This window comes from Diceros bicornis, chromosome 4 (genome assembly GCF_020826845.1).
Source record: "Diceros bicornis minor isolate mBicDic1 chromosome 4, mDicBic1.mat.cur, whole genome shotgun sequence".
Lineage (NCBI taxonomy): Eukaryota > Metazoa > Chordata > Mammalia > Perissodactyla > Rhinocerotidae > Diceros > Diceros bicornis.
This window is the reverse complement of record NC_080743.1, coordinates 79,479,390-79,504,861: the sequence shown is the minus strand read 5'-3', so window position 1 is coordinate 79,504,861 and position 25,472 is coordinate 79,479,390. Positions and strand designations below refer to the sequence as shown.

At 40.3% G+C, this 25,472-nt stretch overlaps 1 protein-coding gene across 3 annotated transcripts in view; it reads right to left on the bottom strand.

Moving 5' to 3' along the window:
• Nucleotides 1-231: 231 nt before the first annotated feature.
• Nucleotides 232-25,472, bottom strand: part of PROX1 (prospero homeobox 1) — a 51,876-nt gene continuing 26,635 nt past the window's right edge. For 2 of the 3 annotated variants that reach the window (XM_058539842.1, XM_058539843.1), the window contains one exon: nt 232-5,609. In XM_058539842.1, the coding sequence (XP_058395825.1) occupies nt 5,421-5,609 (189 nt within the window). In that variant the 3' untranslated portion in view covers nt 232-5,420. The remainder of the gene's footprint in view (nt 5,610-25,472) is intronic. The other variant, XM_058539844.1, reaches the window with a different exon arrangement.

Genomic DNA, 25,472 nt, shown 5'->3' with positions numbered 1-25,472 from the left:
TTTAAAAAAAATCAAACGGCACTGAGCTTGTAATGTATATTTTATTTTGCACAAGCTTGCATATATACTGCACATACATTCAGTTTAAGAGAAGATGGAAGGCACACAAGGCAATTGGACTACTGTATCCTTTAAGTGGTACAAAGCAAAAGGTAAAAGTTTGGAGAGTGTACAAAAGCTTAAAACACACAAAGAAAAACCCCCTCCCACCCTCCCCCAACAACATTTTTTTTTCCTCTTTTAAAATTTAGTAGCTGCCAAACTAAATTTTTTACTTTTACTTTAAAATCAATTGTCTACTGCACCTTTTATTTTCTTTTTAATATGGACAGGGAGTCTCACTGTTTTTGTTTATCATATCAATTAATATTACAGTACATCCTTGGTAATACAAAATTGTACACCTTCATCAAATAAATTAGGATAAATTAAACCAATAAATTATGCAAAGTCTTCAGAACAACAGACAACAACAAAAATCCACAATTGAAATTGCCTCTAGCTAAAAAAAAAATCAAAAATTGACTTTATCAGTTCAGTTATTGTACTATATTCAAATCAAAAGGGTCTTTATTACAAAAAAAAGAGCTTAATAATGCTATTTACAACATATTGCTAAATAATATAAAGGCAGTGTTTTGTCACGGTTTATACTATATACATATGAGAAACGGCTGGGACAATATTGGGGGAAGCCACGACCTTTGATTCTTCTAGGTAGTGCTGAGACCAACCCCAAAGACATTTGTTTTTCTAATTCTAATTTTGAAGTGGTAATATACAATTTTAAAATGCTTTTTCCTCCTATGTGGAGGATTAGAATATTTTTAAAATACAGAATGAATACATTTTCACAAAAGAGGGCCAGTCTGTTTGCCTTTTCTGCTCATGTTTGTGCATTTTAGGGGGTGTGAGAGCTGAGAGAAGGGCTCAGTTGAAAAGACTCAAAGTCCAGATGCTTCCAGATTCTGTTATATTCTTAGAAGGATAATTATAAGAAGATGCAAAGGTTAAACACCAGTTTTGATCCCAGCTCTGAATATGAGCATTTTAGCTTTAGTTTTATAGATGGTTTACAACCAACAGATCTACAGAAAACAAAACGGCATTTCCTTCAACATAACATTTAAGTGCAATACAGTAACTGCTGACTCATAATAAACCAGTTACATTCTTTTAAGGGGAGCTTTTTGAAAACAATGCTTCTTGTAATTTGCAAACACAGAGTTTGTACCAGGAGGAAACATTTGTACTATTCACACCAATGAATATTCTATAATATACATGGCAAAGAGATTTTGCTCTATCCTCACACGTACACTGCATCTTTCAGGGGAGTCTGTAAATCACTTTTTCTTTGATGAATTTATGATTGCTTCTGGGGGATATCCTATTTTTAAAGCCCCCAAATCTTTAGCTTTATGACTTTGTATTAACCTGTATGTGTATGTATGTGTGTGTGCGTATGTGGGGCGGGGGGTCACTTACTAAACGTCTTCATGTACATAGAAAAGAAATTTCATAAATTTACAGAAACTGCATTACTCTTGCCCTTAACATCTGATGAAAGAGACTGTTGTCTTTTAAAAGTAGAGAGCAGGATTTTCAAGAATGCTTTCAACTGTCGATACAGTCACTGTAGTGTTCCTAATAAATTCAACAGATGTTGTGAGAATGTAGTTATTTATTAAAATCTCATGTCTTACGTAACAACAGCCATGAGGTTAAATATTTACATTGCTTTATAAAAGTTCCCCTCTTGCTTTAGTGTTTTTGTTTTGCTTTTTTTTTGTTGTTTTTAAAATTTTTAAAAATGATATTCACCCACCTCCCTAGCACAGCAACAAAGATTTTGCAAACATAAAACACTGGAATTAAATAATACTCGGAGGCACAAAGCAAACTTCAGGAATATGTGGGTGAACATTTCCTTAAATAATGACTACATTCTACCATCTTCCACGTTGTTTTACCATTTAATGTGAAACGTCCTCATTAAACAGCCAGAGATACAGTAAGAATTAAATGTTTTGTTGTTGCAAATAGAACATTCTTTTCACAGAACATAACAAAAGTCTAAAATAGGTTCTTAAATCTAGATAGGAAAAGGTAAGCTTTCCACTTCACACGCATATATATATGTATATTTTTACATGTGTGTGTATGTGTGTACGTGTTTTTATATTCACACATCTGCACACACATACATAGCACGTGGTATGAAATATTGCTTCTATACTACTTTTCATTAGGCTAAGAAAACACAAGATTTGCACCACAGTTACAAAAAATTGGCTTCTACAAGAATTTTCAAAACTCGAATGCTGCTCAAACAATTGAGGAAAAAATAATTTGCGGTATCAAACTGTTCTAAAAATTCTCTTCTTCAAAAACGTATTCTCCCGCTTTGTTTTAAAAAGACACAAAATATGCATAGCTATCAACGTTATGTCAAACAGCCAGAAAAGAAATCTAGTGTTTATTGCAGCTGTAGTAATTGGAAATAAAGTCAAAAAGATGAAATTGAAAGCCACAGAAGGCACAAGAACAATTGTACTTTGTGGGAAAAAACTGGTATTTTGAAGGATTTTTAAAAATCCCCCCGCTGGTGCATTTTAGGTCTAGGCACAGACTATAACCTCAAGTGTATATGCAAAAATAATTTAGGATTAGCAGAAAATAAGTGGTAATGTGGTATTTCAACATGGACTTTAGACTTTTTTTTTCCCTATGTAAACTGTCCCTCATCCTTCACCCTCCCACCATAGAAAGTTAACTTTCTCCCAAGCAGCCAATTTTCACTTGGTGAGCATTGAGCTAAGATTTTAAAGATGGTGATTTAAAAAAACCCTGTTAAATAGGAGTTTTGAGAGACAGGCTTTTGTCACTTTCCAATGCACTGGGAGGCACAAGATTTTATGATTGCAAAAGGGGAAAAAATTCACCTAAAAGCAAAGTGATCAAGTTCTAGTTTCAGAATGAGGTGAGTTTATCCTCATGCTATAATATCTTCTCTGAAATAATTTCTATGCCTCAGTGAACACTGAGAGGATATTATCGTAGATAAGCACATCAATATTTGGTTGTGAACACAAACTTTTGCTTCATTTGTCTATTTAAATTAGAAAGGCAGGGGAGAATAATACTAAAAATCCAAATAAGTCTGGAATCAATACTGAATTTACCCCAGACCAAGAAGATACTAGCAATCTGTCTATATAGGTGAATACACTACAGTTTTGCCTTTTACCTTGCAAATGGCAACACAATGTTGATACGAATTACATGGAACAGCAAAGACCCAGTTGTACGCTGACGTGAACGATGAATGTCACACTCTTTTACACGAAGCAAAGCAAAAGAGTGTGACCACAAGTTGAGATTGCTTCCCTATTTTGTGCTGATTGGATTTTTTTTTGGTTTGCATTTTATTCCAACGTAATGATTATCTGAACATTTTTTTTTTCAAGCAAGCTGGAACAAGAACAAATTGGATCTGATGGCTCTGAGTGCACTGTGTAAGGAGAGTGCGAGCCAGGCAATGTGTTTGGCTGTGGGTGCAGAGCGAAGCCGGTGGTGTTCCAGCCCATGCCGCTGCACTCTGTCTACACTGCGAGAGCCTGTTAGTCTCCTGAGCAATGCAGGGCATCATCATAAGACTGCACCGTTTAATTTAAAGTCAGCAGGTTTTCAGGCTTTGCACTGACAATAATTGCCTTCATACACTCCTGTCCATCAGCACAATTTATAAATGACATTAAATTACAGCGACTGGGTCAGTTACAGTTGACGTGGGTCAACCTGCATTCTCCAAAGTCAAATGTATTTTTATAAATGAAGGAAAAATGGTATTTATGTTCTATCTGATCTAAATACCAGGTTTGTTACTGTGTCATTTTAGGAGGTGTATCTCAAATTACCTATCAGGAGGGAAGGGTCTGGAAAAGCCTATTAGAATGAACCAGGAATTCTTACTGCATCTGCAAACAAAACCCATCTAAGAAAACAACAAGTGGGAATGCCATATGACTTTTTAAAAGCAAGTATGGGACATTGTACACTTCTGAGAAACTGGAAAAAGAGAAAAAGAAAAAAGAGGAGAACCATTGAAGAAAGCATAAAATAGCAGCTAGCTTTCTTGTGTGTGCTGAAATTGTGTCTTTTGGGTTAACCCCCAAACTTTCCTATGCTATACACTCTTCTCACATTTTGGTCAATACTAGCTTCTAAATTAGAAGAAACTTTATCAATTGCTTTAAAATGCTATATCTAAAATGAAGAAACACTTAATTAGACTGTCACCACTTTGAATATCCATCAGGGTAGTGTGGAATTGTCTATGAAAATAGGTCATCTTCATATGTGCTCCTCTCAGGAGGTGAAGATCAAGTCAGCTAACAGCTGTCAACTAACTTCTAGCGTTGGCAGGAATTTTATGGTCAAGTTGGGATGTCCTGTATTCCCTACTATAGAAAGATATTCAGAAAATAGTGTTTTTTGAAAAAAAGTGTTAAGTAAACAGAAATAATTCTTTTAAGCATATAAACAAAGTTGAACAAAAAGTAAATTTGAAACTTATGTGCCTTTTAATATCTGAAGCAAGATAAATAGAAAATGATAACAAGTGATAGAGGTTTTTCTCTATGAAGAATGATATATACTCACTTATTATGAAGAAGAAATTATTGTAGAATTTAGAGAGGTGACTAGAAGATCATGCATGAATTTCCAGTCTCATCTTGAAAGACTCAGTTTTGTGCAAAATTGCTTTGCCTCCCTAAGAAACGGGTACTAGTTTGAGGTGTTCGCCACTTCTCTTAGGAAAGGCTTAGTGATTTTTCTTTTTTAAATTTGGCCTTTTGGGATACTTTTGAAAAGTGAGATGTTCATCTGCCATTGGCATTATTTTTAAACATATTTAAACATGAGTTCAAACCAAACAAAATATTTAAGTTTATGACGTGGTTTCATTGAGTTTTCTGAACTTCTTAGCAGTAAAAACAAGAGACACATCACTGTCTGTGGAGTTGTGCTGTGTCGGGGGTCTCCCTCTGCCAACCGCCATTTGCAATAAACCATCAATCAAGCAGAAGCATCTTTAACAAATGCCCTTCCTTCCTAATATAGACTTTACACAGGTCAACATTCTTTTTCCCTGAAAATTAACCCTATTTTAAGTCTCCGAATGTTAAAGGTCTTGGGCAAAAGTAAATTAAAGGCGAAGGAAAATAACCATCCCCTTGCAATGGAAAACAAAAGAAAACAAGAGAAAGATGATGAGGAGGAATTACCAGCTGACTTCACAACATATCTATGCCTCCCATACACATATATATGAAATCAAAATCCAGACACATACAACTTGGACATCCAACGGGGACTGCTACTATTCATACATTCCGAAAGAGTTGTTGAAATTTCTACTCATGAAGCAGCTCTTGTAGGCAGTTCGGGGATTTGAAAATCTCAGGGACTTCACTATCCAGCTTGCAGATGACCTTGTATATGGCCTTCTTCCAGGAAGGATCAACATCTTTGCCTGCGATAATGGCATTGAAAAACTCCCGTAATGTGATCTGCGCAACTTCCAGGAATCTCTCTGGAACCTGCTGATACAAGGAGACAATGGCATTAATAAAGTTTTCAGTTTCAAGTCTCCAGTTCTTCAAAGGAAATTGAGCTAAGTTCTTTCTTTCAAAAAGGGGCTTACATGGCACCTGCATTTTCTAAAAATGGCCAGCCTCTATTCTCTTATGTAAAGTCGTTATATATAGTAGCATTGTAATGCGGGGTTGACAGCTTTGTAGAGTTTTTGAAAGAGACTTGTGCAAAGGATACATGGAGATCTATTGAAAAACTAGGATTCCACTGTGAATATTGGGGTAGAAAAAGGGGACACACTGTTGGGATTCCTCACTTCATTAAACAGGTGTATTCCAGAAGCAAGTCTCCAACTAATGTTTCAGAATTTGAGTCACATTTCCTTTTGGTTTCCATTATGAAAACAAAATGTATTCTCAAAAGTAGAATAATAAATAATTGGCCTTTGATATAAATTAAACCCACACTGTAAATGAAGAAAACCTAAAATCTCAGTTTCCTGCTTGTATCAGAGGATTGTTGACTCAATTGCTAAATTGTATATTAAAGTAATATGCACTATAAAGTACTCTACATACAAAAAGGAGTAAGATAATGACATTAACACTGAGTCCCAGAACACAAAATTTGTACTGAATCCTAAAATTCTACATTAGAAACTACTTTACTTTGAGATTAGAACTGCTTCATAAGAGAGTGATTTTGGTAGCTGATAAAAATAATAAAAATTAACATTTTTGGAGTGCTTATTATGTGTCAGGTACCGTGTTATGCACTGAATGTGAACTACATCATTCAATTCTCCCAACATCTCTATAAGGTGTTATTATCCCCATTTTACAGTGAAAAAACTGAAGCTCAGAGAGATTAAGGGAATTTTTTAATGTCATTATATTCCAAGATAAACATTCTCCAAATACTCTCTTTAGAATCCTTATTTGTTAATTCTTTCCTTCCACAGCAATTAATATATATGTGTGTTGGTGTGTATGTGTGTGTATCTGTGTATGTGTGTGCTCTTACTTGTTTATTTAATAGTCTGACCTCTTATCTAGGGAAAGGAGTAGCTATTGATGAACTTTTTTAGTATTCTTTATAAGTTACTCATGATAAAGCATGGCCTATCCTTCCCCAGGCCAAGACAACGGATTCACAGAATCATTCTGTGAACTCATAATATTCCAAGTACACACTAACACTCAGTAGATTTCTTTTACTGGGTACTTATGCATTAGTGATTACTAATGAATTACTAATACATTACTAAGGAAACATTAGTAACGTTTCATTTTTACAGTAAATGCAAACATATGAGGAAGTCAATGCACTGTAGTTGTATGTGTAGACAGATCTATCTACACATATATGAGAGGTGAAAGATTTTCATCTCAGTTCAGACATGCTACATAACAAAGCAAAAGACAAGTATTTTCACATTGAACATATTTGATCGCTTTCTCCCACTTTTTCTCAATTTGTGCAATGGACTTTTTTATAATGATAGTAACTGTTTAAAAAAACTAGAAAGATCACCAGACATCCTTGGTTTACACATTTAAAATAGGACAAAAAAGTTCACTGCTTCCAATGGCAAGTCACTTGTCCTTTGTAAAGAAACCTAATAAGTCCTCAGAAAAAAGGGGCCCCCATCTGGGGTCAGAGTCTACAAAAAGTGAAAATTTTGAGTAGCCCTTCCCAAGGACATACACATTGGGCAGTTTCTCAGGAACTGGGAAGCACAGTTCCCAATGCTACCTGGAAAATCTTCCAAGACACCACCTTGTCCCCTGTGGATGTGCAAATCCATATATCCTACTGGCCATTCCCTGCTGAGAATTCACCTGGATTTTCTACAGAACTTTGGTGATTTTCCCCCAAATCTCCTGCATATACATGAGTATTTGTGGGGTGGGAGGGGCCTGGAGGAGAGATTAGCACTCTCACTCACCTTATATGAAATAAAAAGTCATTAAGCAGCCTTTTTGATTACTCTCCCCACTTCCCCCAAAGATAAACCTTCACATTTCATCAAATGGGCATTAGTGAGAGAGAGAATCTGCCTGGAGAACAGTTGGGGAGTGCAACTACTCCCTCTAACTACTCGGTTTGGGAGCTGTTAGCCAAATGCTATGGAAACATAATCACAGGCATTTATTAAAATAAACATTTCAAGAAGTGTGGTTTCACTGGCCGTTGGCGACAGATCCATGACGAAGATCTATGTTCCTTGAACACTCGGGGACATGGCATCGCATATCAGAGAGCTGTGAGGAACAGAGGGTATGGCAGCTGCTCCAGATGAAGTTAGAGAAGGCCGGGACCCCCGCCCACTCCAAGGACCCCACAGGAGGTCTGGGGAGCCAGGGGCCAAGGGATCAGGGGCGTGTTTAAGATGGTCAGAGAGGGAGACGCATCTAGAACAGCATCAGTGCTAGAGGAGGGAGGGGAGTGTAGTTCTAGCATTTGCCTGGGAATAAATCAAAGTAACTTCTTTGGGGGTGTGTGCAGCCTCCACCCTGTTCTTCTCATTCACCATGCTTGTTAATGGTTTTTATCCTGTTTTAAACATTAATTTCTTTTGGTAGTAATCTTGGGCTGTCCTTTAACATCTTTTGTATTTGTGTCTTGAGGTTATTTAACTTTTCTCCTACTTATATCTAGTTGTAATGAATTTATCATAACCTGCCTTTTGATAAAAAGCCATGGTTTCTATTCTGTGTAGCCCCATGATGCTTAGCAGAGTTCTTTTGCATAGTCTTTGACAAATAGTTCATAATGAGAGCTTGTCTTCTGCTTTACTCCATATTGCCCTAGAGTCACACTTATCTTCTCCCTCAATACTTAAAAAAAAAAAAGGAATTTTTAAATAATGATAAAAAAAGATAGAATTTAAAGAGTTGGAATAGATCTCAGAACCATTTTATAGATAAAGAAACTACGAGATTCTATGAGATGAAGAAATTATGAGATGAAGAGACTCATGAGAAATAACTTGTCCAGGTGTCTCTCCATTAAACCATGTTGCCTCTTTTTTAATGCATTTTCAGTAATTTCTACTTATAGGAGCATCAAAACCTTGACAAGCTGTGGATCTGTGATTGAGAAAAACCACAGAAGAGCTAGCAACTTTGAAATAAATGAGAATGGTACAAAAGATTCCCAGGAGGAAACTTTGGTTATTGGTTTATGTTTGGGAAGGGATGAATTCTTTGTGAACAAATGAAATGGTTTGCTAATTTAGTTCTTACTTTGAGGCAATACTCATGCAACAGATTGGGCTGGATAAGAGAAAGTTATAACGAGAACCTTTAATACTAGAGCAGTTACTCTTTTTTGGTAGCTCCAGAGAAGTAAACTTATGGGTAGCAACTGATCTTCTGTGAGAGTGCCAAGGAATTCCATCCACAGGTAGAAATACCACCCATGATAAAAGATACGCTTACCTCTCTGCTAGAAAATTTTCCCCAACTCCATCTAATAGAGGGAAGGGGTTCCTTTCTGATATTTTTTTTGGGGGGGTGTCTTAGAATTCAGGCTTATAAGAATGGTGTTGCCCATATTTTTCTGTACCTCTTCACACCTAATGGATTTCCAATCACTAATAAACATCTGCAGAAAATCCCTTAGTGACAAGTAATCCCTTATCTAGGTTTCTTTTAATAGAACCCAACAATCTGCAGAATGAACCCTGGAGTATCTCCTCAGCATCAGGTGGCAACAGTCAATCAAGTCCCTGGAATGCAAGACAATGCAGGCTGCTGGGAGGGGGGAGGGAAGGCCATGCCTTTGGACATGCCACAGGGGAAAAACAAAAGGCTTCCAAAGTCTCTGGCTGGAACTCTGAAGCTATTGTGGGAGCTGCTGTGCTGAGTGTTCTTCAGGAGAGGAGAATGGAAACTTTGCTTTGATAAAAAGGCATCCCAATATAGGAACCTCACCCCAAATGGTCCTGCCTCTCCTTGCCTTGATGTTTGGCAGAGGAGAATATAATTGCAATGAGGTACTTGAATGCACTCATAAATTTGAAGGGGGCTGGCTATCAGCATCTACCAATTTCATCACAATTGTTTGTACTTGAGTTTCAGAGCAAGCGAGGGCCTTATGGGCTTCAAGAAAATGGAGAAAATGGGAGGATGTTTTCAAGTCTGCTCAGTCTGTGGCTGAGTTGTGCGTGTGGGTACACACAGGCACACACATGGTGTGTTGGGTGGGTGGGTGTTTTGCTGTTCTTTTTTTTTTTTTTTTATCGGAATGAGTGGCAAAGACACATTTTCCCCCCGTCTTCCTCCTCCTCTTCCCAGTTGCTTTACCTTCAAGGATGATTTGTTTTATTAAACTGACTGTCCCTAGCCTCTGCAGTACATAATAAAAGCCTGACATAGCAGGCTGCCTGCCTTCTGTGTCCTGCAGACACTCATCATAAGTGTCAGGACATACCAAGGTTAGCGGTCACTGGAAGTGTGCTCGCTGGCCCAAACCTTGCCAAACGCTCTTGGCAGCTGAATGAATGTCATAGAGAATGGAAGGGGAATTACAAAGGTTAAAAAGAAGACAGCCTCTCCTATTTTCTGGAGACAGAGAAGCTGATTTTTCACACCTCTGAAACAGCCACAAGCTCATCCATCGGCCTCTTGCAGAGGACCTAAACCTTGCCCCTTGCACAGCTCCCCATGGACACCTTTACATCCTCGATCCCCTTTAAAAATTGGTCCATAGGTGTAATTTCATCAGTGAATTGATCTTGGCTGAAACGGATGGAAAATGAAGCAGACATAGACCTCTCTCCCAAGCCCCTCCCCAATAACCAAAGGCTCAAGTAGCTTATCAAGCTTATCAATAGATTACAAACTTATCGAGGGAGGTCATCTTTTCAGTTCATCTTTTAAACTATTTTTTTTCAAACTTACTTCAATGGGGAAATGGAAAAGGAGACATATGTTTGGGCAGGAGTGGCTAACTGATGAAAAAGTCAAATCTTGGCTAGTATTTTGGTGAATTAGTTTGTGTGTGGGTTTTCTTTCTTCCTCCTCCTCCATTTTTTTTTTTAATACTATAAAAGGGCAATAAAATGCTGACTGTAAGAAGACAATGTCAAGGAGAAAAGGGTACTGGTATTTTGGATACTCTTCACTGCTCGCCTTGGAGAGAGAGTTATTCTTGTCACAAACCCTTTTGTCTGCATCTGCTGACTGCTTGCCTGTAGCCAGCAGCATACTTTAACTGTTTTGTCACCTCCTAACATCACATGCATCAGCTGTTGGGCTTTTGTTACGGGTATTGTAGAACTAATCCGCTGTGGCTGTTCTACTGTGCAGTAAATAAAACAGAAACGGGCTTCTCAGACAATTCTGCATGAATATTTCAGATGGCTTTTACAACTCCGATTCACAAAATCAAATAAATAAATAACTCCACCAGCCCCCCCCCCAGCCTCTACACACACACAGAAACAAAACCCCTCCAACTAGACCCAGATGCCTCCAAGTCAACTGCATTGAAGGCACTGACTTGAGCCTTTAAACAATTGTTTCAGAGAAGTTGAAAGAACAGCGCTCTTTAAACTTCAGCTCCGTGGTATTCATATTTATTATTAGAGTTAAACACATTTAATTCCAAAAACTGGGTAAGCGGCTTTGAAAATGTGGAGAGCTACTTCCCTCTTTGGGCTTTCTAAAAAAAATATGTAATGCCATCAGAAATGTATAGTTAGAGTTGCCTTGTCCAATTGCTTTTATTGTTTCCATCTGCATTTTCTTCCCTTCCACTCATCTGAAAGGGGTCAAAGGAAGATGCTTGTGCCTCTAGTTCATCCTAAGAACCTTTCCAAAATGTTTAACCTGTGTAGGAGCATAAAAGGAAAATCAAACTTTGGGCTGGGTTTTTCAAAACTGAATGTACATCATGAGTTCTCTTATGGTATAAACTAATCATATATAGTGAGGCATTTTTCTAGATGACTTCTAAGTGTCTTTGGAGAAGTTAAAAGGAGAAAGGGCATCTGCACGTGTACACGCGCATGCACACAAGCACACAAAGATCCTAGGAAAGGAGACAAAGTTGAAGTACTTTCCCGAGCATTCATTCACCCTAGCGTGCACATGATTCCTCTGAGCAAACTCTCCCATCCCTGCTGTTTGTTAAGTAAATATTGATCAAGGAGAGACATATCTCCTGACGGCAGTGGCACAAGCTGGGGACTTAGACTGCAGACAGAGTGGACTTAAATGGATAAACTCAGATGCTTTAGTAACTCCTCACAGAGATTATCAGATGAAAAGGCAAGAAGAACAGATACGTTATTGCTGCTCCCCTCCACTGTCTCAATCTCACTGAATTCTCCTGCCAGAGGCAGAAGAGAAGAATCATGGAACTATGAAATATGGTTACAAGATGTTGTTACTATGGGTCTCCTTTGCAGTCATGCATGCATTTATCCTGTGTGTACAGCCGGGGACTAACCGGCCCTTCAGAAGGGAAGAAATGGTACAGGAAGCTACACAGGGTGAATCATGGGATTGTATTCCAATGCCCTCTCATTACGGGAAAGGATCAGATGGGAAAGCAAGCCTGAATGTGCTTTGGAAAGCATAAAATATCATCCCAATGTAAGGTAGTGGTTTGAACCTTTAAAGAAGAGCCCGATTCCTGGGAGGCGTTTCACTGTGATTAATAAATGTGTGCAAGGCAGCCTTTTGAGAGATGCTTTCAGGAGGTTCGCTTGGGCGATTTTATTGGCTGAGTCAACAAATTGAGAAAAGTTGCTTTGTGTTTCCTAAGTTGTATTTTGGTCACTTCGTGATTGTGACCCGAATCCCTGTCAAGAGCTGAATGGCCATGTGTGCTTCCCTGGGAAGGCCAGTTGTAAAATCATCTCTAGAGGTTAGGTTTTGGTCAAAGAACAAGGTGTTATATATTTAGAGTTCCCATCAAATTGCTACATGGAGTTTAAATTTTATTAGGATGCTCACATCTATGTTTGGAAAAACTGGCATTATCTGGGGAGCACTGGCTGCAGTGGCAGGCAAGTACACCAAATGAGGCAGAGAAAGATTCTGAGGCAACAACCGGGCTGCAGACTAAAGTCTCTTTCACTCTGATGCTCCAAGTGGCATTCAGCTTTGGGGGACCTTACAGGATGAGATTAGTGTAACGCTCGTGCAGTTTTAGGCCTAAGAGTGGGCTTACTTCCTAGTTACATGTTTTGCTACTTAAACACGTAAAGAGTAAACGCTTATAGGAAGTGGCTATAGTTCAAGGCTGTCCTTAAAAAACCCCAAGAAAACAAAAAACTCCCATGCTTCCTCGGTCTAAGCAAAGGAACACATGGCAACAACGGTCTGAATCATTTTTTTTTTAATAAACCTTCAAAAGAACAATGTTCTGCTGAGCAAAATTCAGTAGCATTCTGTAAACATTAATTTAAGGAAATCAATAGACTCAGTGAGCTAAAGCCATATTGCAAGATAAACTGGCCAGAGTGCCACTTTGTCAAATAGATTTTCGTTTTCTCGGCTAGATAAAGACGGTTTCAAAACGGGGCAAACGTGTTGCAACCAAGGTTTGAAAAGTATGTGGCCTTCAAACAGTCTGCTTGTTCCTACTACAAAGCTGGATAAACATACTTTAAAAATGATAAGATGGTTTAGAATTGATTTGGCTTTCAAATTTTACATGTAGTAGATTTCTTGGTTGTCTCACAGGAAAAGAATAAAATGAATACCGCGCATTCAGAATAGAAACCGTACTTGGGAGAAGGGGTTAAATTGTCTTGAGAAACGGAGCTCTGGGGGCAGTGTCAGTTGATGCTTGACTTTAAAAAAGAAAGGAAGAAAGAAATCTTTATTCATGCTGACCTGATGGGCAACAGGCCTTCTTGCCAAAATCCAAAAGCCAAACTCTCTAGTGGGTTTGGGATCAGAGGTTTCAGCTGGTGGAAGCTGCTCCCGTTCTGTGCTCACCATGCAATGTCATGTTAATGTGCGAGGGGATGGGGGAGGGGAAGCCAACCCAGGGAAAGGCTGGGGAAGGAACGTGAAGGAGATCCACACAACTGCCCCCAGGTTCCTCTCAGCCAGACTGAAAGAGCTCCAGGGATAATTAGAAAAAGTGGCAAAAGGAAAGCATGTCTCTCTGTCTGTCACCACGGCAGGGACCTACAGTGAGCTGATGACAGTACACTTCCAAGTGAAATGGCCTGACATCCTCCAATGCCATACAGTCCTTATAAATGCCGGCAGAGTAGCAACCAGCTACGACCTGGCGGAAATGGCTCACTGGAGGAAATGTAATAAAAAGAATGAACAGTCATATGGAAACTGCAAGGAGGGAGGCTAAGGCTCTACCTTGAATGGACAGTGGAGTCCACGAAAAAGAATCAGAAGAAGTGGACTTCGGTCTATAGAGTGGGCAGTGAGGGGCTGCTACTGGCCATCATCCCTCATATGGACTTCTCTGACAGCAGCATGAAGGAAGGGCAGAGACATACCCTGAGTATTTTCTGTTTCCTCACCTGAATTTGAGTCTTTATTTTTTCCGTGAGGAAGATTGGCCCTGAGCTAACATTCATTGCTGATCCTCCTCTTTTTGCTTGAGGAAGATTGGCCCCGAGCTAACATCTGTGCCAATATTTATTTTTTATGTGGGACACTGCCACAGAATGGCCTGATGAATGGTGTGCAGGTCATACCCAGGATCTGAACCTGCAAACCTTGGGCCCCCGAAGTGGAGCTCGTGAACTTAACGGTCACACCACCGGGCCAGCCCCAAGTCTTTATCTTTTAAGAGTAGGTATTTAGAAAAAAGAGAATTCACAATAAAATTCCTACACTTTTAAGATCTAGATAACATATGTATTAATAAAAACACCATATGATTATCAACAGTGTGCTAGCAATGAGCATTGTGAATAATTGTGACTTTTGGTAATAAAAAACAATGTCTTAACGTCTACTCTACCTGTTAATAATTTGTGTATACATTTTAAACTACATAAACATTTCACTGGCAACTCTGCATATAGATATCAAGATAAATAAAACCATCTCTCCCATAGCCCCACAAAAGGACATACTAGCTTGCTGGGAAGAGAATGACAAATGTCATTATAACAAACTCTATGAGATTGTCAAAATTATTTTGTGGGACTGAAATTTGGTTCACCAAATATGATTAAAATGGCTAGTTATTTGCTCATGCCTGAAAGTCCTGGTGTTGTAAGTGTTAGGAAACACGATGATTGTCATGTTATTTGTTGTAATGGAGTCAATTTTCTTTCCCTCCCAAACTCTGCACATTTCAAAGGATGACTTAAACAAACAACAAAACAAACAAATAAAATGAAATAAAAACAAAATCAGAGAAAAAGTATTAAAAGCTAAAATCTAATACTTTCTTCCATCCCTTTACCCCCGAGATACCACAAAGATACTCTCAGATCTTAAAAACAACTGGAAGCTCTCTGCTGGAAGCACACATCTGGTAGGCTGTTTAGGAACTAGCTGGACCAAGACTATTCCATCAAAGAATCATAGTTTTGGAACTTCAGATCTAGAAGGGGTCTCAGAGAGTTCACGTTCTCCGAAAGAGCCAAACAACCTCAGCCAGGGATCAGCAAACTTTTTCTGTCAAAGGCTAGATAGTAAATACATGGGCTTTGTGGGCCACGTTTGGTCTCTGTTGCATATTTTTCTCCTTCTTTTTACAACTTTTAAAATATAAAAACCTTTCTTAGCTCAGAGTTATAAAAAACAGACTGAGGGCCAGATCTCGCCAATAGGCCAACATTTGCCAACCCCCGCTCTTAGCCAAACTCGGGGGGCTAACAACTTTTCTGAAGGCCTCATGCTCTTTTGTTCTTCACTAATCCCGTGTGACTCATGGGGTCAGCAAACTAGTTGTTCTTGCAGGGTAGCTGGGATCCACTCACCCAAATTCAATCTGCAATGTCACGCCATTCCTCAGATGCATTTAAGGCTGCCCATGTCCATGGGAATAGAGTAAATAAACCACACGCAGGGATGGTCCAGAACCAGGAAGACTTCAGTCTTGCCCTGCCCTGATTAGGAGCTTTTCGTTAGGAACTTTCCTGCCAGTAAATATTCAAACATACTAAATGGAGGAATCTATTCCTCTTTCACGACACATCTCATGAATCAGCTCGATACTTAGGTGGAAAAATAAGCAGTGTACCAGTCACTCAGTAGCGTTAACTAACTTCCCTTCAAGTCATCGCCATGAATTATGTGACATTGGTGTCTGAGTTCAAGACAGGCTGATAGTGCTTGAAGTTTAACTTTTGCTATAATTACTGGGTGAAGTGGTAAAATCAATAGGGCCAAGCTTGGTGCCATTCTTGGATGGGAGATCATCCAAAAACAACATGGCATAAACTCTCCAATATTGCACGAAGGAAAGCTGGGGCACAGATAATCCACGGTTACTCCTGTTTCGTTCCAGAATGCATGACGTGATTGTTTTCTGCAGTAGATTTACCTTCATAATTAAGCTTTGCCTAGGCTAACACCAGTGTGCATGCCCTGCATTCATGTTGATGGAGCAATGTGAGTGGGGAGCCTAGCGAGAAACTGTTAGGAAGTGGGCCTCAGCGGGGTGATGAGAACAGCATTGCTCATAGTAAGCACCAAAGAAGGCACTGTGAGATACGGATGATAATCAAACAGAGCTTCAGTGAACACTAGATCATGGGAGATATTGCCACTCTGTTAACAAGAGCTTCCGCATCCCAAACACTATTTGCTTGATTTGGGAAAGAACTGGGATTAAAGGCCTCAATCCCATCTTTGGTTTTGACTGAAAGATCTTTGTTCTGTCAGAGAAATTCTGTTTTGTTTTTCCAGGGCATTCTATTGGTCTCTCCTTCCACAATTACCCTTTGCAAAACTGAAAATGAGCTGTATTTCAAAAGCCACCAAAGAGCTTGTGAATGGCTTTGAAAATCCTTTTTAAAGACAGGTAAATAGTTTGGAAAGGCAGAGAAACAGGTTCCAGAATGGCCCCAGGAGCCTCTGGAAGTCCTCTAGACCCATACCAACACCTAATGGGACCTGAGGTCATGTTTGCGCTGGGGAGTCTTAGGACGCTGTCAAGACCTAGGATTGGCGCTGCTGAAAGGCAATTCCAGGAGTCTACATACAGATTACCTTGTCCACCTTCAGGTCACTTAAAATGATAAATCTTTGAAAAGAGTCTCTTTGTTAGAGGAAATGCAGTGGCCTTGAAACCATAGCCTTCCACCTTCTTCTACCTACTTCTGCTTCTGGTCATTTCTCTGCCTTCACCCCTACTCAAACTCCCACACTCGTTCTTGGTGAATATACTACCTTTTACCAAAAGTCACTTTTAGTACCAGATTTTATTTTAAAATGTTAAGGTAGCCTTAAGAAAACAGAATTTGGGGACAATAACCATAAGAAAGATGAAAAATACATATCCAAATGACTTATGTGAGGATTTGATACCTATCAACTACAACACACACACATACAAAATCCCAGTGGAAAAGACTTTCATGATCTAGATTGCTATCATGTTGGGAGTACTTAAAGGAAAGGATGGTATTGCTTTTGCAAAAATTACCAACCAAGCCTAGTAGTGAAGGTAGTTACACTATCTAAAACAGCTATTTCTGTGCTGAAAGTGAGGAGATGTTGTATATTATACAGAGGTTAATATATCGTCTAGGTTGAGGTGTGGCTTAGTGGAGTGCGTGTGGGGACAGGTATATGGACTCTCTCATATTTTGTTCAGGTCCATACCATCTCCTAGAAAACCCACAGGCATGAGGGCTTCACAGACAAAGGTCCTCATTGTTTGGCTGCCCTAGCCAACACAACAAATAAAGTGAGCAGCAAGTATAATGACTAGTGCCAATAAATTGTTTATTAATTTGAAAAACTGTCTCTAGAATCCCAGTAAGGGAGTTGCCACGTCTCCAAGGGCACTGTTGAGATTTAGATCTGTAAAGAGGGCCTTGGGAGAACACTAAAATGTGCACTCTGGAGATTTTTACTGAGCTAATTAAGCCACAGCAGAGCCACAAGGGTGGAAGTGGCCCCATGTGGACACCGTCTGGATTCCTAGGGACTCCACAATCACTGCCTAAAGCTTTACATCATGCCCAGGATTTATTTAGAGAATGTAGAGCGTCTTCTATTCTAGAATCACAGAATTTCAGAGCTAGAACAAAGCTCCATGTTTAATCTTATCACTTTACAGGTGAGCAAAGTAGACCCCAAGGAGGCAGGTGTTGCCAGAAGCAGAGGCGCTCCTCTCACCATACCCTGTCATCTCGACGCTGCTCTTCTCCTCTGGAACCCACGACTCCAGAATCCTGGAGCTGCTCCAGGCTGGTGTTGCCTTTACAGCCACACTTGGGGAAAGAGGCATCACTTTCTCTTTTTCAAACCAGTTTTGCATTGACTCCTTGTCCCAATTCTGATGAGAACTCCTTGTTTGCTCATTTGTTTGTTTTCCTGTTTAGGGTCAGTAGGAAATGATGCAATAGTTGGGCTACTGATAGCGGCCACAAGGTAACTTTTACTTAGCTCTACAAGTGAATAAAAGCAAATGCTCAGATAGCACTTACTTTGTGCAATATATTCATGTATATTCATTTAATTCTCATGGCAACTCTGTGAGGTAGCTGCTATTATTTTTCCCATTTTATAGATGAGGAAATTGAGGCACAGAGAGGGTTAAAACATTTGCCAAGGTTTCACTGCTAGAAAGTGGCACAGCTGGGATTTGATCCCAGGGACTGGTTCCAGAATCCATGCTCTTAAGTTCTGCACTATAGTTAGTCCAGGACCACTGAAATTGGAAGGACTCCTTAAAGGATTTCCCTTTTAAGATCTCAAGGTGATGTGTTTATATAAAAATATACCTACTTGTAAGTGAATATTTTGTTTCCTGCCTGAGAATAATTTAGAGACCAGAACTTTCTTGCCTTGGTTGTCATTTTTACAGACTCAAGCCCAAGACTAAGGCTGTGTCTTCACGACGTCAAATACTCCAATACTTTATCTACAAAAACACCGAAAACATCTGGACAGCGTGGTGGATCTGCCCATTTTTTATTTGGCCGGATATGTCCTGTAGGCACATTCAGATTTGCCAGAATACTTGCCAAGAGTCTCATAAATTGGTTTCATAGGATCATTTTTAACCAATAAGTGCTACTGAGATGCTACTCAAGAAATTCAACTTCTGAGGATAAACTTTTGCGGCAATTAAAAAAGTCCCATTGGGGGTGTGTGGTGTGGCTGCCCCACAACTGGAATTCTGCCCCATTGTCCAGGAACTGTAACTGTCCCTCAGGGAGACACAATCATGCCGGAAGCGCATTACAGAAGGGCAGCAAAAGTGATCAGGGGAAGCCCACTTACTGTATGAGATTAGACTTTTAAAAAGGATTAGAGCTCCTTAATCTGGAGAAATGAAGATTAAGAGGGAGTAATGATCAAAGTCTATAAAATCAGAAAGGAAATGGAGAATACAGCCACAGTCCTGTTCACAAATCCTAGGATATTGTAACAAGGGATATCCCTTTGGAGTCCCAGGGAAATCACTTCAAGAGCCATAAAAAGAAGATACTATTTTCACAGCAGGTAATAAATTTAGAGAATTATTATCTTGAGGAGTGGTATGTTCTGAGAATGGAGTCAGGTTTAAAAGAGGTTTAAATAAACCCATGGGTGATAAAACCATAATGATCTAATAATGAGAGGTTAGGAATGTTCTGAGGACATCCTGAGTCTTTTGAAAATGATTCAATCAGTGACAGGCGCCAGTCTCTCCCGATGTGCTCTCTGCCCAGGGCAGGGTAGTCTACTGATCTGGCCACCTCTCTCCTCAGTTTGTCAGCTAGATTGTCCCTAATAGTCGGAACAGGGCTCAGCGACTGAAGAGCTCAGGAAGCTGGTGCAATAGGGCAACTCATTCCTCAGAGGAATCCCTTATGGCTTACAGGGTCTTTGTCCTAGGATTCTGAATTAGAATTCAGGGCAATGATCTGACCATGATTCCCATAAAAATATAAACTTACTCCTTTAGGTATACCTTAAAACTAAAAACTATGTTTTACTCAAAGAGAGAGACATTTAAAACACCTTATGTTGCAGTGGTTGGGGGAAAAAAACTGGTTAAACTCTCTATTGGGGAAGCCACTCATAATACGCTAACACAGATCAATTAATTCAAATTTAAGGGGAAATTAAACTTACCAATAATGTAGTACCCATCACAGCCCAAGATATTAAGCTCTGAAATTTACTGCAGTTAATGTAGAAACCAGCACATCTTAACAAAAGCTGTGGCTCTGTTAAATATACAGAATAAAACTTTAGAGAAATGTTTTAGCTCATTTCCAAAACAGCCAAGTGTTAATCACTTTAAATATCTAATAATGGGTCATTGTTGGGGGCTGGGAGGTTATGAGAGCAGAAGGAGGGGGCGGGGGACTTTGGTAGGGGGTAGAGTGGAGACGAAGATTCCATTCAGAGAAAAGGAACCCTCACACGACTATAACATGCACAGCGAGGCATGAAGAATCTTTTCTGTACTCACATTTTAGACTGTTTTCTGAAAATTGGTAAAATGTGGCAATGTGCAGAAGCAAAGAAAGGAGCCAAGGAGAAGGAAGCGGTGGGGAGCGGTGGGGACGGAGAAGAAAGGCATTCATCTAAGAAGCAATATCTAATAACTCCAAATTCTAACTCTATCTGCCACCATAAACTGGGAGCAATCGCTTGGTATCTTCAAATTGCAAGTTTGAAAACGTCAGTCCTCATGTCAAAGTCACTATTCATCTGAGGGATGGAAAAGGAGGAAGGGGGAACGGGGCGGGGATGGGTTAAGGGCTAAAGAGTCACCTTGTTTCGCATCATAGACTTTCGGGTGATTTGGGCAAGAAAACTGGGACATCTGGAGTTCAGAAGTCGAGGAAAATGGGGAAGAAGCAGGAAGATGAATACACGATCATCAGCCACACAAAAGAACGGAGCAAAAAGAAGCCTGGATTTGGGCACTCGCGTCTGGCAAGGAGACCGGCAGCAGGGCTAATGAAGCATTTGTGGTGTGGGACGTTTGCCAGCGCAACAAAGAAGATGTGCTTGGGCTCTGCAGATGTGCCAGGGCCCCCAGAGCAAAATAATGACATAATCACCATCAGTGTCACAGACCAGACTGTACACAAGGTGACAGGGGAGGGGGAGCTGTAATACACACACAGGGAGGACTTGCCCTGGCCCACGGCGTCTGCTGCCCCGAGGCCTGGGATGCAGGCAGAACTCTCTCCCTATCTACCTCCAGCTATATCTTGAATCTTAAGGTGAGGTTTGTCCCCACCATGGGTGGGTGTTTTTTATCCAATCCCAGCTACTCCCGTTGAGGCAAGAGAAATCTGAAAAGCCTGAGAGAGATGTGGACTGGCTGGAAAAGGCTGAATAAAGAGAAGCAGGGGAGAAATGTAGGCAGAGAGTTTTCAGTCAAACTCCCTCTATTTTCTGCTAAGTTCTGTGCTCAAACTTTCAGGAACCTGACCCTGGCCATACAACCTGAGCTATAAATATTATCATGGACGTCGATGTTTCATGCTGTAAAGAAAACGCAAGGAATAGTTTTGGGAGCCTGGAGGGGGACACAGATTAGCAATATATGGTCCCTCTCAGAGTGAGCACAGAAGTGACGTGAAGGCAGGAGGAAGCCACCCCGGCCCGTTTTACACAAGGTCTCTCAGCTGGCCTCGTCACCTGCCCCTGGCTCCTGCTCGCTAAGGTGGGTGTGTTAGTACAGCTGTCTGGCTTTTAAGTGACTTTTGTCCATTTGAAAGTGAAAGTCTGTTTGAGGAGCTAAAAGAACAATAGCCCAGAGCCCGGAAGGAGAGCTTGCTGCACAAAGGACTTAGACTACACTAGTGTCCCTTTTCAGTGCTCCCAATGAAAGATTCATAAGAATAACTTTAATTTTTTATGACCCCCTTTTCGGTATGACTATATTAGTTGTGTCAACTTCCATATACAGGTTCTCTTGAAACACCGAGAGGTCTGTCGTGAAAGTGTTTTCAAAGAGCAGTGGGGACAGAACTGACGCTGGCCATCCTGTAGGTCCCTTCCTCCAGAAGAAACTGCTCTGAGGGACACAGAGCGCTCCTTTAAGATGATTCCCTCCGGCCTTGAAGTGGCCGTGAACGCTGCGGCGAAGTGATCTTCAACCTCCCTAATGCGCTAGTTCAACCGCTCCTTGGAAGAACGATTGTATTTGTTTTTCTTCGCTTCACTCTATTTAACAGGAACAGTAGTATAATAATCATTAATTGCTCTCCTTTTCCTTTACTTCTCAAATAGGTGTCTCCATACTGCATCTTTATTTTGTGTCTCAGCCAGAAGCGGAGGGGAGGTGAGGACAGATTGTATTTGTTTTATGTCCTGTTACCAAATAGCACTGAAAATTGGATTAAGGTAATCAATGAAGGTGAAACGGTATTTTTAAACTAGAATAATCTACTTTGGAGAACCAAAGTCCTATCTTCACCAAAAAGAATGTTTGCAAAAATACTTATTCTTGCAAATTTATACTAAGGTAGTTAAAAGAAATGAGCAAATGATTGTTAAATTTTCTGCCCAATGGCTGATAAAGAACCACACAGGTAACGGAAAATAAAATCCTGGAAGGGGATGGAATGAGGAAATTTGATTTAAAATGTTATCCGTCATGTGAAAAGGGATCACCAACTTTTGAATCAGCTTTACTTGGCTAAACGAGTTTGTTTAATCTAGACTCAATAAACAGGCTCATTTTCAAAAGGCTGATAGAACTTCTTCAGACATTTAATCCAGGATGGGCCGGACACAATGATAACATCCCACTGAAAGCTCCAACCACCACCAGCAGCTCTCACCAGAGAACTTGCTCCCTTTCTCCTATTGATAACTCTTTGTGGGACGAAGAAAAAGAGCCAAGGCAAGGAGAACTGAATGTCAGACAATAGACACCACTCCACACACTGTCTCTGAACTTTCCTCATCTCTGAAGGACAATTAATTATGAAGGCCTTAGGGGTAGGTCGAAGCAAGGGAAAACCTACTGCCATCCCAACACTGCGGCTGCCGCCTCTGTGTTTGCTAAATGGCTTCGCCTGTTGGGGTACAGCCACCAAGAGAGCCAATAGATCATGGGAGGGGGGGGAGTTGAGGGAGGAAAGCAAAAGATTTTTTTGTGTGTGCGCCTGCCCTTGTATAATTCTATTCTCACTGTGAACTCATCCATACACAAAACACAAGGACAATTTTTTTTTTTTTAAAGAGAGAAAAGCCACAGGGTAGGTTGCAGCAGAAACGGCCTCTCAGTGGTGTGTTAAAAAGGATGGTCTTTTCACCAAATCATTTCACAGAGGCAAAACAGACAAACACAAAGAGTTGAGACTTTTTCTCCGACATTAAATGGAGTAACTGATAAGGTCAGACATATGATACCTAAAGACACGAATCTGTGAACTCTTGAAGTCAAAGGGCCTCTCTGTGCCGAGGAACAATCTTTCAAAGGAAATAGATCATAGAACTCCACAGAATCCGCTTTAAACTTTATGAAGCAGGAGGAGAAAAAGCTCTAAGTAGGGAAGCTTGACAGAAGAGCCTTGAACTATTTTCTGAAGGAAAGATGAGACCCTCCCTAGGCTGCCACAAAACATCTTTTTTTTTTCTAAAGGCTCCTCTGAACTTTGATATGTGCCAAGACACTGCCATTGAAAGCTGTATAATTATGTGCTATGGCCACTGTAGAAAATGCTTTGTTCACCCCAACAAAGGACAATCAGCAAAGTAAAGCGACATTACACTGTATCTTTTTCTTTAAGAATGTTGAGAAAGGTCATGGAATGCTATAACTAATAAAGCTGTTGAGTAAGGAGGTTTTAAAGTCGATCTGACTGTGCTTGAATGTAACCCAATGACAAAAAAGACACAGGGAGCTAAAAATGCAATGATATTACCAAATAGATGATCAATCAATGGGCCCGCTTCATTATACTGATCAACACCTTGAGTCCCAAAAGGACAGCGGTGCAAAAATGAAGCTCTGTGCACACACACAGTTCCGTCTCTGCCCCACCCCCAACCCTCTAACCCCACTTCCAACCTGGCATCTTTACTGCTCTCTCCTTCAAATTTCAGGCAATCATTCTGTACAAGGAATATGTTCCCAGACAGCCATGTGTGTACATATATTTAGAGAACATTCATTTAGTCTCTTAAAAGATCAATTTGGCTTGTCAGTGGTGGGACTGGCAAGGAAAGAAATGATAAGGGCTTCTTTTCCTCCTCGCCACCCACCAAGAGTGTGTTGTGCGATCATTTAACCGGCTCAGCGGCTTTCAGGCCAAAAGACTCCAACAGCAGTAAAAGGTTTTCACTCGTGTGCCAGTTTTCCAAATGATCACTCATATTTAAGTATCTATTTGGAGCAGAGGGAAGCGTTTCCTAAATCCACCTGTCCTCATTTTTCTTTAAAGAGATGACAATGCGGATGAAAGACTTCCAAATAGATTAAATCTTCTTACACGCGTGTCGTGTTGAAAGCGGGAGTGGGTTGGGAATGGGGGTGAGAATGTATTCATGGTGGAGAGAATGTATTTGGCATGCGTATTTAAGTGTGTGTGTGTTTAGTTACGTGTTGGGGGCAGACGGATGTGAGAGGTGCTGCTTCTTTATTTTTTCTCTTTCCAAGAAGGAAAAGAGAAAACACTGAAGGAGGTCTATGGAAGTACCCTTCTTGCCTGTCATGTGACACCTAGAAAAAAGTCAAACCCACAAGCTCTATGATGAAGCATCTGCCCAGTGAGATATTAGTACCTTAAGTAATGGCATTTACAAGCCTGCTAATCAATGAATGAAGTTCCCCATTCTATTTATTTCTAAGCCTTCCAGCCCAAAACCTTGGTCTTTAGCAAGGGCAAGGGAGGTTAGTCACTCTTACTGGGAATTTGGACCCTGCCTACAGATAAATGGCCAGCCACTGACAGGCCTATGAGGGATGCCTGACTAACCACAGTGAGGAGAGGAGCTACCTCATGGTACCCAAGAATGAGAAAGAGCACTCAACGTAGCCTTGGAAACTGACAGTGATCATTCCTTCTTTCCTGCCACAGTTGTGAGGGAAACAAAAAAACGATAAAATCCAACTCTTATGCCCTTGAAATCAGAAGTATCAGCCTGGAGGAAGGTGTCTGTCGCATTCTTTTCTCAACTTACATGTAAGACCATCCCAAGGATCATTCTGCCTTTCTTAGCTGTGCTGTATAAACTGGCCAGCCTAGGTAATGCAGTCAAACAAGAGGGGTATGTCTTTTGGCTCCTTAAGTAGTACAATTAATCTTCGTGAGTTAGACAGGTTGGTTTCCTTAGTTGGGTTCTTTGCAAAAACATGCAGACCAGCCTTGGAAATCGACAGTGATCATTGCCTCCTTTCCTGCCATAGTTGTGAAGGAAACAAAAAAGCAATACAATCCAACTCCTAGGCCCCTGAAGTCAGAAGTATCAGTATGATTTAAAAACTGGGAAGGAATCCCAAACCTCCTTTCCCTCCCCATAAAAACAATTTTGGAAGCTCTTCAAAGTGAAGTGAGAATGAAGAATGGAAATATATACCATAACACCTGGAAAGATAAATTTATTGTTGCCAATCTCATTAAATGTGAGAAATAAAAGTGAAAGATGCAGCCTGTAATTGAACACTCCTCTCTCGCCCACCTTCACAAACTCATGTTCATAAGCGAGACACCCCACTCTACGGGATACAGCCAACTTTCTTCCCTCTAGCACAAACTAAAAGTGTAGTTCATGTTTTATCCCCCCTTCGGT